Genomic DNA, 16,466 nt, shown 5'->3' with positions numbered 1-16,466 from the left:
TTATTAATGACTATCTGTCTAGTAGTCAAGGCTGATATCTTTAGATTCTCAGCCATAGGTGGAGACCCCTTCTCTAGGTCTGTATTGCTATTGGAGCCATTTGTCTCCATCCCAGTTGGTCACCCAGTTTTTCCAAAGCAATTGTAGTACTCATAGCAAACAACTGCATTGAAAGTCAGCTAAAAGTTTCTTAACTGCTCTGTTTCAATGGGCATTTCTTATCATTATGGAGTATCACTTAACTGATATAGAAGAGACTTGAATTACTAATTTTTCCAGAAAGTTGCATTCTCTCACCAGTTATGTTTTACATTCTGGGATTCCTTTCTCTCAGAGAGGAGTATTTTAAAATTATGAATGGGTTTGACAGGACAGACATAGGGAGAATGTTTCCACTAGGAGGGAAGGCCAGCATTAGGGACCATAATAAAAGATACCCACGAATAAGTCAGAGGAAAACTGCATTATCCAGAAAGTATGTGGAATGTGCTGCCACAAAATATTAATGGAGATGACTATCAAGGGGACATTTAAGTGGAAGTTAGATGAACACATGAGGGAGAAAGGAATAGATGTTGAAAACATTCCATGCGAAAAGAGTGCTAGGTGGCACTTGTGGGATAGGAATTCACCTGCTGGAAGGAATGGTTTGATTCTGTAACCATTATCACTACAGAATGGCAAGACATAAGTGACATGGCATGGTGGTTCATTGGTTAGCACTGCTGCCTCACAGTACCAGGGTAAAAACAATGACTGCAGACGCTGGAAACCAGATTCTGGATTAGTGGTGTTGGAAGAGCACAGCAGTTCAGGCAGCATCCAAAGTGCAGTGAAATCGACGTTTTGGGCAAAAACCCTTCATCAGGAATAAAGGCAGAGAGCCTGAAGCATGGAGAGATAAGCTAGAGGAGGGTAGGGGTGGGGAGAAAGTAGCATAGAGTACAATAGGTGAGTGGGGGAAGGGATGAAGGTGATAGGTCAGGGAGGAGACGGTGGAGTGGATAGGTGGAAAAGGGGATAGGGAGGTAGGACAAGTCCAGACAAGTCATGGGGACAGTGCTGAGCTGGAAGTTTGGAACTAGGGTGAGGTGGGGGAAGAGGAAATGAGGAAGCTGTTGAAGTCCACATTGATGCCCTGGGGTTGAAGTGTTCCGGGGTGGAAGATGAGGCGTTCTTCCTCCAGGCGTCTGGTGTGAGGGAATGGCGGTGAAGGAGGCCAAGGACCTCCATGTCCTTGGCAGAGTGGGAGGGGGAGTTAAGTGTTGAGCCACGGGGTGGTGTGGTTGATTGGTGCAGGTGTCCCGGAGATGTTCCCTAAAGCGCTCTGCTAGGAGGCGCCCAGTCTCCCCAATGTATAGGAGACTGCATCGGGAGCAATGGATACAATAAATGACATTAGTGGATGTGCAAGTAAAACTTTGATGGATGTGGAAGGCTCCTTTAGGGCCTTGGGTAGACGTGAGGGAGGAGGTGTGGGCACAGGTTTTACAGTTCCTGCAGTGGCAGCGGAAGGTGCCAGGATTGGATGGTGGGTTGTAGGGGAGCGTGGACCTGACCAGGTAGTCACGGACGAAACTGTCTTTGTGGAAGGTGGAAAGGGGTGGGGAGGGAAATATATCTCTGATGGTGGGGTCTTTTTGGAGGTGACGGAAATGTCGGCAGATGATTTAGTTTATGCAAAGGTTGGTAGAGTGGAAGGTAAACTTGGGGCGTTCTGTCCTTGTTATGGTTGGAGGGGTGGGGTCTGAGGGCGGAGGTGCGGGATGTGGACGAGATGCGTTGGAGGGCACCTTTAACCACATGGGAAGGGAAATTGTGGTCTCTAAAGAAGGAGGCCATCTGGTGTGTTCTGTGGTGGAACTGGTCCTCCTGGGAGCAGATACGGCAGACACGGAGGAATTGGGAATACGGGATGGCATTTTTGCAAGAGGTAGGGTGGGAACAGGTGTAATCCAGGTAGTTGTGGGAGTCGGTGGGTTTGTAAAAAATGTCAGTGTCAAGTCAGTCGTCATTAGTGGAGATGGAGAGGGCCAGGAAGGGGAGGGAGGTGTCAGAGATGGTCCAGGTAAATTTAAGGTCAGGGTGGAATCACAGTACCAGGGTCCCAGGTTCAATTCCAGCCATGGGCAACTGTCTGTGTCTGCGCGGGTTTCCTCTGGGTGGTCTGGTTTCCTCTCACAGTCCAAAGATGTGCAGGTTAAGTGAATTGGTCATGCTAAATTGCCCATAGCGACAGGTGTATAAGTCAGAGGGTGGTGGATTACTCTTCAGAGGGTCGCTGTAGACTGGTTGGGCTGAAGGGCCTGTTTCCACACTGTAGGGAATCTAATCTAAACTCACTCCACCCTATTTCTAACGTGCTCTCTTTATGTGTGACAATTTTGAGATTGCGGAATGTGAAATTGGCCTTTTGAACTACATAATTTTGGCCTCTTAATTTTGTATACCTCTATAAGGTCACCCCTCAGCCTCCGATGCTCCAGGGAAAACAGCCCCAGTCTGTTCAGCCTCTCCCTATAGCTCAAATCCTCCAACCCTGGCAACATCCTTGTAAATCTTTTCTGAACCCTTTCAAGTTTCACAACATCTTTCCACTAGGAAGGAGATCAGAATTGCACACAATATTCCAACAGTGGCCTAACCAATGTCCTGTACAGCTGCAACATGACCTCCCTACTCCTGTGTAACTCAATACTCTGACCGATAAAGAAAAGCATACCAAACACCTTCTTTCACTATTCTATCTACCTGCGATTCCACTTTCAAGGAGCTATGAACCTGCACTCCAAGCTCTCTTTGTTCAGCAACACTCCCTAGGACCTTACCATTAAGTGAATAAGTCATGCTAAGATTTGCTTTCCCAAATGCAGCACCTCGCATTTATCTGAATTAAACTCCATCTGCACTTCTCAGCCCATTGGCCCATCTGGTCAAGATCCTATTGTAATTTGAGGTAACCCTCTTCACTGTCCACAACACCTCCAATTTTGGTGTCATTTGCAAACTTACTAACTGTACCTCTTATGTTCGCATCCAAATCATTTATGTAAATGACATATGGTAGAGGATCCTTGTGGCACTCCACTGGTCACAGGCCTCCAGTCTGAAAAACAACCCTCTCTCACCACCTTCTGTCTTCTACATTTGAGGCAGTTCTGTATCTAAATGGCTAGTTCTCTCTTTATTCTATGAAATCTAACCTCGCTTTTCAGTCTCCCATGGGGAACCTTGTCGAACGCCTTTCTGGAGTCGATATAGATCACATCGACCGCTCTGCCCTCATCAATCCTCTTTGTTACTTCTTCAAAAAGCTCAATCAAGTTTGTGAGACATGATTTCCCACGCACAAAACCATGTTGGCTATCCCTAATCAGTCTTTGCCTTTCTAAATACATGTACATCCTGTCCCTCAGGATTCCCTCCAACAACTTGCCCACCACCGACTTCAGGCTCACTTGTCTCTAGTTGCCTGGCTTGTCCTTACCACCCTTCTTAAATTGTGGCACCACATTAGCCAACCTCCAGTCTTCTGGCCCCTCACCTGTGACTATCGATGATACAAATATTTCAGCAAGAGGCCCAGCAATCACTTCTCTAGCTTCTGGGTACACCTGATCAGGTCCTGGGGATTTATCCACCATGACCCATTTCAAGACATCCAGCACTTCCTCCTCTGTAATATCGACATTTTGCAAGATGTCACTATCTATTTCCCTACAATCTATATTTTCTATATCCTTTTCCACAATAAATACTGATGTAAAATACTCATTTAGTATCTCCCCTATTTTCTGCGGCTCTACACAAAGGCCGCCTTGCTGATCTTTGAGGGGCCCTATTCTCTCCCTAGTTACCCTTTTGCCTTTAATGTTTTTGTAAAAACCCTTTGGATTCTCCTTAATTCTATTTGCCAAAGCTATCTCATGTCCCCTCTTTGCCCTCCTGATTTCCCTCTTAAGTATACTCCTACTTCCTTTATACTATTCTAAAGATTCACTCGATCTATCCTGTCTATACCTTACATGTGCTTCCTTCTTTTTCTTATCACTTTCAAAGTAATAAAACATTTCAAAATCTTTTCAGGTTTTCCTTGTTCAAATAATGTTGTAATAAAGATAGGGCAAATAAAAACAGACCCAGACCCAGAAATGAAGAAATGTGCATCAAAACTGGGAATGTGGATAATCAAAGGAACACTGGACTATATACATAGGGATTCTCCACATGTGGTAAACATCAGGGAGCTGGAAAAAAGTAATTCAAGCTTGACTTTCTCACTCAAAAGTTGAAGGACTGTCTGTGCAGAGGTTGTTCTCTTGTAGATTTTGAGATCTCACCTACATTTTGAATTGCAAAGAAGACAAAATTGCATTAAATCTCATTTTGTTGGTTTTTGGTACTTGCTTTCAAAATGGAGCATGAAGATCGAGATCCTCCACTTAGCATGTACACAGAAAAAACAAATTAAGTTAGTATATAATTATAATGATACTTTACAATTTTTTTTCAGCTTTAACTTGGATCCAGAGTGCAAGTGCACTGATGACAGACTCTGGGAGGCATTAGAGATAGCTCAACTAAAGAACATGGTCAAATCGTTGCCGGGAGGGTTAAGTACGTCTGCGCAACTGCATAAAACTCTTCATAAGACGCTGGAATTAAAAATATCAAGGATGAGGTTTGACGTTTTAATGCTGATTCTCATAAGTACAGACCCCTGGCATTTGTTCAGTTTATTTTACCCAGAACCTCATAAGTCAGCTGTCCTATTGCTCATGACAAATGTTAGTTATCCTCTCTTGCAATTAAACAGCAAAATATGATCCCAAAAATATTTTGGAGAGGTAGTTTCTTGTTCTGTTTTTCCATGATTTTTGTACCACACAAACTCTTCTGTTTGGCACTGCCCAGGCCATAGATCTCGCCTTAACTGATGGTGGAAGCTAAGGATTATCAGATCAGCAATGATCCAATTGAATTACAGAACAAAGAACGAAAAGAACAAAAGGGAAGTACAGCACAGGAACAGGCCCTTCGGCCCTCCAAGCCTGTGCCGATCATCTTGCCCTAACTACACTCAAAAACAAACCTTCTGCCCTTATTCAGTCCATATCTCTCTATTCCTTCCCTATTCACATAACCATCCACATGCCTCTTACGTGTCACCAATGTGCCAGCTTCCACCACCTCTTCTGGCAGTGTGTTCCAGGTTCCTACCACGTTCTCTGTGAAAAACTTCCCTTGCACATCTCCCTTGAACTTACCCCCTTTTACCTTGAACCTGTGCCCCCTTGTCATTGAAATTTCAACCCTGGGAAAAAGCCTCTGACTCTCCACCTTATCTATGCCTCTAATAATTTTGCAGACCTCTATCAGGTCTCCTCTCAGCTGCCATGGTGACCAAGACTGCATATAATACTCCTAATGAGGCCTAACAAGAGTTTTAAATTGTTGCAACACTGTTTGCTAACTCTTGTCCATGTTCCTGCTGGTGAAGGTAAGCATGTCATATACCTTCTTAATCATCTTGGCCACTCGTGTTGCCTAATCTGTGGACCTCCACACCCAGATCTATCTGTATGTTAATGTCCCTAAGGGTTCTGCCATTTACAGTATTATTCACACCTAAATGTGATCCTCCGAAATGCATCACCTTGCATTTGGCTGGGTTAAACTCCATCAGCCATTTCTGTGTGCACGTCACCAATCTATCTGTATCCTCTTGTATTCTTCCACAATTGTTGGTACTATCAGCAACTCTACCAATCTTCGAGCAAGAGCAGACTTGATGGGCTGATTGGCCAAATTCTGCTCCTACACCTTATGCTCTTGTCGTACTTCATTTAGACCTTTTGATATCACAGAGACAAGGTAAAAGTTTAATATTCAGTGATACTAACAAGTAATATCGATGATATCTCGTGAGACTTGAACTCGGATATTTTAGAATTCTTTCCTGGTTTGCGGGGGATTGTTGGCCAGACAGCGTTTATTGCCAATCCCTAGCTGTCCTGGAGAAGGTGGTGGTGAGCTGCTGCCTTTAACCGCTGCACTCCATGTAGTGTAGGTAGTTCCGCAATGCTGTTAGAAGTGAGTGCCATAATTTTGACCCAGCACCACTCAAGGGACAGTGCTCCAGCTCCAAGACTGAATGGCGTTCAGCTTGGAGAGGAACTTGGTCTCTTTCTTTCATTTACTCTCATGCACTTTACAAAGTCTAAAATGAATAACATGAATTGTAATAGAAATCCATTTCATACATGGGTAAGACAGCAACAGCATCAAGAATTTGCATTTATGTAGCATCTTTAGTGCAATAAAAATATCTCAACAGTACTTTATTGAGCACTGCCCGCTGTAATCGGTACCCAACCAAAGGAGGCGGTTTGAGGACAGTTAATGTGGTGAACATCTTAAAGGTAGCAAGACATGGAGAGGCAAAGAGATTTACGCAAGGAAATCTAGACCTTTAGGGTTGTGTGCTTTGTGCTAATAAAACTCCAAATGGAAAATAAAAAGAATCTGGACAATGAGTTTTCAATAATTATATGCCTACAGCACAAAACTGCCCCTAATTTTCCTAACTGATGGCTACAGCCAGGTCAGACTGACCAGTGCTGGGAAGTGTCAGTGACAAGGCTAACAGTATCTGTGACCATCTCCCCCAGAGAGACTCCATGTCCTTTGGCACTGGGTTTCAGTCATCTCCATATTGCTCCATCATCATGTTAGACCTTGTGTTGAAGGTTTGGCTTCCATTATTCCTCTTCACAGCTCTGCTGAAAATATGATTGCAAGGACCTACAGGAGATTTTCTTCATGGATGGGTAATCACCCGGATTGTGATTGGCAATAATGTCTGCTCTTTTTCAAGCCCCACTTCTTTGCAACATTATAGGGTTTCAAAATTCCCGTGGTGTGGTGAAAATTGGAAAAATGCCACCATTCTGAAGTAGAGGGCTTTTTTCTGAGTATGGGTCATGTTGTGAGTTTTACTGTACATAATGCAGTGTTAAACTTGACCTGAGTATTTCTTCATTCTGATGTTGAGCAATTGGCCTGGATTATATTCCACTTCTGAACATTAACATCAACATCTTGTTCTTGTATACAAAAACAGGAACCTAAACGATGGCCTGAACTTGAGTGCAAAGTCTAGGTGAAAACTTCAGCACGGTACCAAGGGAGTGCTGCACGGCTGAGATTTTCTCTTTCAGTTGCAGGTCATTCTTCTATAATGTGACAGTTGTGTCCTTCTGCAACCTCGCACTATAGAAGGTCACACTGTGGAAAAATGCTGTTGAAAATTGTGCTGTAGAAGATCACTATATCTGTTCAGTAGAAAGTTTACTTTACCCAAACAACGTCCACAATTCATCAATCGCGTTATAGCCAATTTGCACTGATGAAATGCGCATTGCAGCAGAACAACCTGTACCTGTTAATTTAAGTCCCATTTTGTTTGGTGAATATAGAATATCCTGTAGGTATAGCAATGGCATTATCCCAGAGATCTCGCTAACATTTATCCAATTGTGCATTGCTTGTCTGATGCATCTGTCCACACGGCAGTGCTCACATTTCAACAGTAATTCATTCTGGACATGTCTTGAAGCCATAAAGTCTGCTGTATGAATGCAAGTTCCTTCCTACCACAAGGCACGTCACAAATCATAGCAAATTACTGACACAGTTCATCATTTGGAAACTAATGGCCAGTAAAAGGCCAACCGTGGAACACTGTGTTGCACAGCCTAAGCAACTTGACCTACAGTTTTAACACGTAAATCAAGCCCCTTTGTTACTTTTGCAGATGCCATGGTAACTGAAGGTGGAGAGAACTTCAGTGTTGGGCAGAGACAGCTCTTCAGTTTAGCCAGAGCATTTGTCCGGAAGAGCAGCATTCTGATCATGGATGAGGCTACAGCATCCATCGACATGGCCACAGTAAGTTAGAACAGACCAGTAGACCGTCACACAATACCAAACATAACTTTATCAATTGTTACAAGGCTACAAATTATTTTCTTTCTTGTACATGCATAAATATTTCAAAGAAAACAAAAATGTAAGAGGGGTTTAAAATATCCTGCTCTTTTTAGATTTATCCTGACTTTTAAACACCAGGGTGTACATCCATTACATGGAGCATTCCTTTCAACAAAGAGGGACAACATCTCTTAACTAATATAAGAACTGTCCCATACCAAGAAATTGTGCTATGGTTGAGGAGTTTACATAATGCAAACAAGTCCACAAAGCTGGGAATTACACACTTGGAGGTATATAATTTGTCAAAAGGGTGCCATTAATACTCATGTAGATTGTGGAAATTCAAAATCACTACAAAAATAAATTAATGGAATGGATTATATTGTGGATCCAACTAGGAATCAGGTTATTTTGGATCTGGTAATGTATAATGACACAGGTCTAATGAATGATCTCAAAGTCAAAGATCCTCTGTGGAACAGTGACCATAATATGCTAGAATTCAGATTGAGACTGAGAAATTTATCTTGGAAATGACTGTGCTGAACTTAAATAAAGGTTTTCAGAAAGTAATGATGGCAGAGCTGGCAGGAATACAATGGGGAAGATTTTAATAGAAAAAATGGGTAATGAACAATGGCAAGCATTTAAGAAATTAGTTCATTACCCACACAGGAGAGATATATCAATGAGGAAGAAAAGTCCTAGGAAGAGGATAAACCAACCAAGGAAGTTAAGAATTCAATGGTCTGAAAGAATGATCATATAATGTGGCAAAGATTAGTGGTAGAGCAGAGGATTAAAAGTTTTAAAAAATAACAAAAGTTGACCAAAAGAAAAGAGGGAGAAAATAGACTGAGGGTAAACTAGCAGGTAACATTAAAAAGCATAGTGAGCACTTCTTTAAATATATGAAAAGGAAGAGAGAGGCTGCAGTGAGGAACGAGATTGGGAAAGAGGTAAATAAATGTTTTGCATCAATCTTCACAGTCTAAGACACAAATAGCATTCCAAGAATGCTAAATAATCAAAGGGCAAAAGTGACAGGGAATGAAGTGGAAATAAAAACTATCACAAGAGAAAAAAATGCTAGGAAGAGTAATGGGGCTAAAGGCTGACATGTTTCCTGGACCTAATAGTTGTATCCTAAAATATTAAAGGAAGCAGCCATAGAGATAGAGGTTGCACTGATAGTAATCTTTCAGGCATCCTTAGATCCTATGTCTTAGGGTCTTAAAATAGTTTACTAGGATCCACTGCCTAGATTGGAGGTTTTGTGGTGCAGTGCTTACCTCTTCTTAGAAATTCTCAATTCAAGTCCCATGCCAGGATTTGTTGGCTGTGGAAAGTAAACTTGTACTACAGCTAAACTTGTTGATTATCAGCCTATAAATCCTTCAATCTGCCTGATAGTAGGTGGTAAGAGTGTCAGAGTCTTCCGGTCACCTATCCTGACAAAGACAGTGGTAATTCACTGTACTGCTTTACCCACAACCATGGACCAAGTCCATAATCTGGAAAGGAGGACAGGAGAAAACAGGTGTACAGACTGGGTCAACATGGATTTTATTTCTGACACTGGATTCCAAAGCACTCCCTGAAATTGCAATCACTGAAAAGTCTAACCATCAACAGGATCCTACTTGAGTGGTCCCATGAAGCCAGAAAATTTGTGTTCCATAAAACAAGATCTGCGCAATATGATAGTGAAGCCATTTTTGCAGGCACATTTCTAAACTAATTCTTTGTAACTTTTGTTTTCCAGGAGAGCATTTTGCAGAAAGTAGTAATGACAGCCTTTGCTAATTGCACTGTGGTGACAATTGCAGTAAGTACAAGCAATAAATTTTATATTTTTGTACTGTTATATTTATGTTCAAACTTCATATGTGTTTTCCTCATTTTTGAAGGATTGACCGTTGTCAATCTTTGAATATTTTTGAATGTGTGAAGTTTACAGTTTTCTTCTTCAGCATTGTTTTACATTTGTTTGTCTCTATAGTTTTTTTAATTGTCTTATTTAAAGGCAATCTCTAGGTAAATGAGGGCATGATCTTCCATCAATGATCCAGGGTTATTGCAGCATTTTTATTTTAAAAATCTATAATAATGGGATATAAATTGGTGAATATCTGCCTCATATTGTAATACTGTAATTTTTACTGAAATTCCATAAATAAAAATTAGATCAAAAGGGAACTTTTCGTGGGAAGCATCTATTCTCAATGACATCAGACTCAGCAAGAGAGAGATGTCATCTCAACTCAGCAGGGCAATAAATATAACTTTCATCTTCAACTTTGTCCACAGGGAGAGTATATCATGATTTCATGTCCTTTGAAAACTGATTAATTAACAATGTGAACTTCAAGCACAGGAAGTTCTGCAACAGGATCACGGCAAATGAAAACTATCCTTAACTTCATCAGATAGAATAAGTCAGAGAAAGCACTGTATTGTCAGCATGGTGTATTTTGTTGGTGTGTAGGGGTGGGTTGGGTGACAAGTCACCAGCCTATCTTTCCTCTGCCCTATTGACATTAAAGGAAACAAGAATCAAGAGAGATTTTGCCATTTTGCACTATCACGGTACAAAGATTTAGCCGAGTGAGAGAAAAAAAACGCAAAATGTTGAATAATATAATTAAATAAACTATTTGAATAAACATGGCAGTCAATATCATAAGATCAGTGGAATAGAGGCAGACTTTTAAAACCCAGAATTGGAAAACTACACACTCTGTGCGGTAGTCAATACTAAGTAGCATTTTGGATGAATTCAGTCTACTAGTCAGTCCGTAGCTGTGAAGGAATACTCCCCTAAGACAGATAGTGTCCTGTGATTTTTCATAACTGTAGTTTAACTTTGTTTATTGCTGCTTTAAGTTTCTGACATATTTTGATAATCTTGCTTTTGTTGCTTTATTCACATGATTATTCCTCTCTCTCATTCTCTCCTTCACTATCACTATCATTCAATTGTTGTTTTTCTCTGCTGTTTCTCCTTGCAGCATCGTGAGACTTCCATTCTGGATACAGACCTAGTGTTAGTCTTTTGCGAGGGTATTTTAGTGGAGTGTGATGCTTCCTCAAAGTTGCTCTCCCAGGAGGAGAGCACTTTTGCCTCTCTGGTGAAATTCAACAAGTAGAAGAGTCCAGTGTACACTATTGGCACAGAATCCAGCTCTTGGGTTGGTAGGCTTGATGGATACTGGCATTAGTTGTGCACACCAGCAATTTTGAGCTTTTTTGTTTTTCCACTGGAACCTTCACAAAAACACGCAAGCTTTCTGTGTCTCGAGTGCCAAAGTTGACGTGGTGATGTTGCACAGCTTTTCTCATTCAAGACATTGGTTAACATCTTATTTAAGAAACAAAAATGTGCTTTGACTTTCATTTGTTATTCACATCCTAACCTGATCATAACAAAATGAGCTGTTAACTGCTAAACTTGAGTCCTCAAATATATTTTTCGGATATTTGCTGTCACTATGTTCACACCTGGTATTTGACTGTTGCAATACTGTTATGTATAATAATCAGCTTTGATTTTTATTAGAAGGCCATGTTGAAAGGTAAATAGTAGCACTGGAAGCACATCACAGGCAAAAACAGTGGTAATTAGAATTCCTTTGGCTCCTCAGTAAATTTGCTTTCAACTTCATTGATCGATAGGTCTTCAATTTATTATGTTCCTTCTGCATTTGCTGATTACAAAATGTGATTTCTGTAAGCAAACACGATTTAACTAATTAAACTGCTTTCACATTAATTTGATGCACTGACACGGCAGAGCCCACATTCACAAGGGTTTTATCCCTTGAAACAGACAGAGGAGCCTTTTCCTCTGGGTGCTAAGTGTATTAAGAAAATAGGTTTCAAAATCAAAAGTGAGCATTAATGAAAGTAGACAAACTAACTAGTGTCTTGTTGTCAGCTTACAAAGGAGAGTCAAAGGTTGTCAAACTTCTGATAGAGTTCAGTTTTAAATAATATTATGCAGCTTCATCTGAAGGAAGTGGCAATTGAGTTCTGGACTTCCAGTTAGAATGAAGATTCACTATTTCAAGTGGGCCTTACAGTTACAAAAGTAATTTTATTGCTGAGTCAGGTAGCCCTGACAGAGTCCAGCTCTTGCTAGCATCTCTGGTTTAATGTGATTTCTTTTAAACTAGACACAGTTTCCAACAGCCAGCTCTGACGCTCACTAATATTCCATTAACTTGAATGAACTTACTGCTGGAAATCAGCCTGTTTCAGTTGGAGAAGATAGACCTATTTGACTAATGATGCTGACAGTGCCAGATTTTCAAATGTGTTTGAATAAAATACATTTGAAATTCATACACAAATGAGTGAACTTACAACTGGTCAGTTAAAGCCATCTAATTAAGTCATACTCTACTATCTGGTGCATACAATGGATTTTAGAAATGCTTCCTTGGCCAATTCCAATCAAGACCAGTCCACAGTTCCTGACTGATCAAGTATTGACCAGATAATGTAGCTACATACCAGTTTAGCTGCATGGGAAATGTAAAAATGACAGTGTTACACTCACATAATCGGAAAGGTGGCCCAGTGGTTTTGGTACAGGAGTCATGATTGGGTTGATTGGCAAACTGCAACTGAGTTCAGTGAGCTGGGGCTGAGAAACAGAAGCAAACCACAAATGCTGCTGGAATGTAATTCAAACCCAACTGCTTCACTAAGGGAAGGGAAAAGGACCAGTCAGATCTACCCATGTGATTTCAACGCTTGACTCTTAATCCCTCAGAAATGCCTAACAAATGCTGCCTTGCTAGAATTGGACAAAACTGGCTAAAGTAACATTTGGGCACTCACCCTTCTGACTGGCAGACATTAAACATGGCAGAAGTAAATGATACCAAGTGGGAGCAGGCTTGATGGGCTGATTGACGTCCTCCTGTTCCTCGGTTCCTAACTGGAACGTACAAAAATTAAATCCACAGGGCCAGTTCTGCCAGTCAATACTATTTGGGGTAGATGTGGCCCTTGAACATTTATGTTGAGAAACCACAAGGTGACTCCCATAAATACTAAACTTCTGAAAATGGAGAGGTGTGTGAAATGCAATGTCCTCACAAATAAACCCTGCCTAAGAAGATAAATAAGTAAGTTAAGCTTTATCACTTAGCATTTTGTAATTTTCTACTGACTTTTGTGTATATGGGCCAAAGTATTCCTGCACTAACGAGGTGTGAAACTAACATTAAATACAGAATAAGTGTATAAAGGGGGACAATTTTCTTAATGCTGCCACTGGCTCCCAGTCTCTCTGCGCAGGAGTACTTACCCTCAAATTGTGAACCACTTCCCTTAAGTATTGGTTACACAGTTGGTATAGAGCCATGGATTTCCAATATATATGTTCCTGCTGAGTAAGAATCCTTGCCAGAAGAGCATATTGAGAAAGTTGTCCCTCACAGAGGTAAATTTTCTCTGTGAATTTGACACATTTCAGGACACGGTGTTCTCTATTTATAAGTGCTAATGTGGGCATGCTGCAATTTTTAAGCTTAACATCTTTATGATAAGATTTATAAATCTGTGATTGATGTAAGACATAGAAACTTGAACTTTGTTGTCACTTTTAACTCACAGCTACTGTTGGTTGGATGATCTTGTTTTAAGTGTTTCAGTGCATTTAATCCCCAGGTAAGTCAGGTACAGATCACCAATAATCTATTTGGAAGACAAAACAGGTTTGACAGACAGAATGACCCACTCCTATTCCTACATGCTCCTTTTTTAGAATTGAGTAAGGGTGGTGATCCACAATATCTATGTAAGTAATCATCCAGATTTTGTGATAGCAGTGATAGGGAAACTATTGGCTCTCACTCGATATTATACCTCTGAAATTGACAGCAATTTCTGAAGTGTGCAGTTGCGCAGTAAAATGGGGGAAATCCAAACGTTTCTCTCCAAAGGTTTCACATTTCATTTTTATATTTTGCCATAGGATGCACTGCTGAAGTACCTGCAGACCGCAATGTTTTGAAATCACTGAATTGGTGAAAACATGATCTTTTTACACGATTAGTATCACTGTCAGAACCCTTGGAAAAAGTTGCACCTTGTTAAATGAGATGTAATTGAGTTTTAAACAAAATATCAACTTCGTAATTACTGATGAATAGCCTCACTGAATGTTTTATGCATTAATTTTATATATACAGAATATCAAATTTCTTTATGATACAAAAACTCAAAGACTTTTATAATGTATTCCATGATAGTGTCATATTTATTTATCACACTCTTTAAAATTTAATTAAAATTGAAATATTCAGCGTATTGCCCACTTAGTTTTACCGATTGTCAGAAGACTTCAAAAATGATTGCCTGCTTATCATTTTTATGACATCACTGCTGCTGGATGCCTGTCGATCCCATTTACATGGGGCCAGATTCAAAGAAATGTCTGGAAAGTGGAAATCCATGTCATGGAGATCACTAAATAGTTTAAGAGCAAATGTTATTTTGAGGTGTATAGTGATTAAGAGCATGCTGGCTCTTTATCACTAGCCATAGTTATGGACTATGATGATTGCATTTTGACCAGTTCACTGAACCTGGGCTAAATCCTAAATTGCTGTTTGTTTTTTTCTTCATCTTCCTGCAGCATCGTGTACACACCATACTAACTGCCGACCTGGTTATCGTAATGAAACGGGGAAACATTCTTGAATATGATAAACCTGAAAGTCTCCTGGCCCATGAAGGTGGCATCTTTGCATCTTTTGTTAAAGCTGATATGTAAATCTTCCGGAGATCTCACTTTGCAAGTTGATGGTTTTTTCTCTCCCTCTGCAACCACAGTTTTGTATTTTTTATATAAAGTTTACAAGTCTTCCTTAAAACAGAACATGTTTTTATGCACTGTCTCTAAGAAAAGCAAAGTTGCCATTGTCTTGTTATAGCTCATCTCCTGCAAAATGTCACACCACCTGTTATAAACAGCCTTTTAATTCTAGAGCCTACACATCCATTAACCTTTACACAAGTGCAAGCTTCTGCAAGCCACAATGCAAAATTGAGGGTAGTATCACCGATCATAAACAAATGGATTTATGCAAACCTTTTAGAACTGCATATTGAAATGCAGTAACAATTAGGAAATATTTCAGCAGTACTAGGATGGCTTTCATAGTGACAGCTGAGGTTAATTTGACTTTTAACTTGTGCCTGATTACTTATTTTGGATGACACTGTTTCAAATACTCATTTCATCAGTTAACAATATAACGTTACTGAAACTTTGAAAAGACTGTAAATTGCAGATGCATGTTAGAAGGGAGAATTGTTTACATAGGTTTAGAAATCAAAAGTTGGACATTATCTTCAGATTGGGATCATCGAAATTGGCTGAAATTGGATAAATACCATCCACAATAATAACAGCTGGTAGCCGCACATTATCCTTGTTTTAAGAAATATAAAAGTCTATGCAATATCTGGACACAACACATCGGAAATGAAAACAAAAATGTTGGGTATGCTCCGTGAGTTAGGCAGCTTCTGTTGTGAGAGAAACAGAGTTAATCAGAGTTTCAGTTCTGCACCCTTACATCAGAACACTATGACAATATATATTTTTCATCAACAATGTCATTTTGAGGTCCAATGATGTCCCGCCACTTACATCATGCTGCCTCACTGCACATTATACTTCTTTGTTTCACCCCTTACCGTGCCACAACTGAGTAGGTCTCTTGCTTCACATCACCTCTAGGTCCTTGATATCTCCAGTATTCTATGGCAAGTGATTTGCCCAGGAACATAGAAACTACAGAGAGTTGTAATCACAACCCAGTCCATCACACAAGCAAACCTTCCATCCATGGATTCCATATACACCTCTCACTGCATCAGAAAGGCCACCTACATCATCAAAGATCCCTCCCATTCCGGTTATAATCTCTTCCAATCTCTTCCATCAGGCAGAAGATACAAAAGCTTTAACACACGTACTGGCATGTGTAAGAACTGCTTCTTCCTCACTGTTTTTAGAGTTCTGAATGGACCTCTCAAATTTCAAATTTACTTGTTGATCTTACTTTGTGTGCACCTTCTTTGCAGCTGTAACCTTGTATTCCTCACCCTGTTCAATCAACCTATGACCTTTGTATGGTATGATCTGCCTGTATTGCACGCAAAACAAAACATTTCACTGTACCTATGAACATGTGAAAATAATAAATCAAATCAAATCTCACACATTTCAGTGCAGTAATACTATATATACCCTAATAATTCAATAACTTTTACTGAGCCCACATCCCAAAATTATGAAAGATCAGGTGCAGAGACAACATTGGAAGATTAACTAGTTTCTTTATCCCCAGACTGTATTTCTAAAAGTGTTTTCTAATATTTATAAGCTAATCTGTACGAAAGAATCAATTTTTTTGTTGAAGTTACATAGTAACTGGTATTGAAGTATG

General features: G+C 40.2%; 1 protein-coding gene across 1 annotated transcript in view; it reads left to right on the top strand.

The window, feature by feature from the left end:
- Positions 1-15,124, top strand: part of abcc9 (ATP-binding cassette, sub-family C (CFTR/MRP), member 9) — a 196,065-nt gene extending 180,941 nt beyond the window's left edge. The window contains exons 37-40 of the mRNA XM_060843242.1: positions 4,514-4,617; positions 7,817-7,950; positions 9,761-9,823; positions 14,645-15,124. Coding sequence (XP_060699225.1) covers positions 4,514-4,617; positions 7,817-7,950; positions 9,761-9,823; positions 14,645-14,782 — 439 coding nt within the window. The 3' untranslated portion in view covers positions 14,783-15,124. The remainder of the gene's footprint in view (positions 1-4,513; positions 4,618-7,816; positions 7,951-9,760; positions 9,824-14,644) is intronic.
- Positions 15,125-16,466: the final 1,342 nt, after the last annotated feature.

The sequence above is a fragment of the Hemiscyllium ocellatum genome, chromosome 23 (assembly GCF_020745735.1).
Source record: "Hemiscyllium ocellatum isolate sHemOce1 chromosome 23, sHemOce1.pat.X.cur, whole genome shotgun sequence".
In the NCBI taxonomy this organism is placed as follows: Eukaryota; Metazoa; Chordata; class Chondrichthyes; order Orectolobiformes; family Hemiscylliidae; genus Hemiscyllium; species Hemiscyllium ocellatum.
Note: the sequence above shows the minus strand (reverse complement) of the source record. Positions and strands in the feature narration are given on the sequence as shown.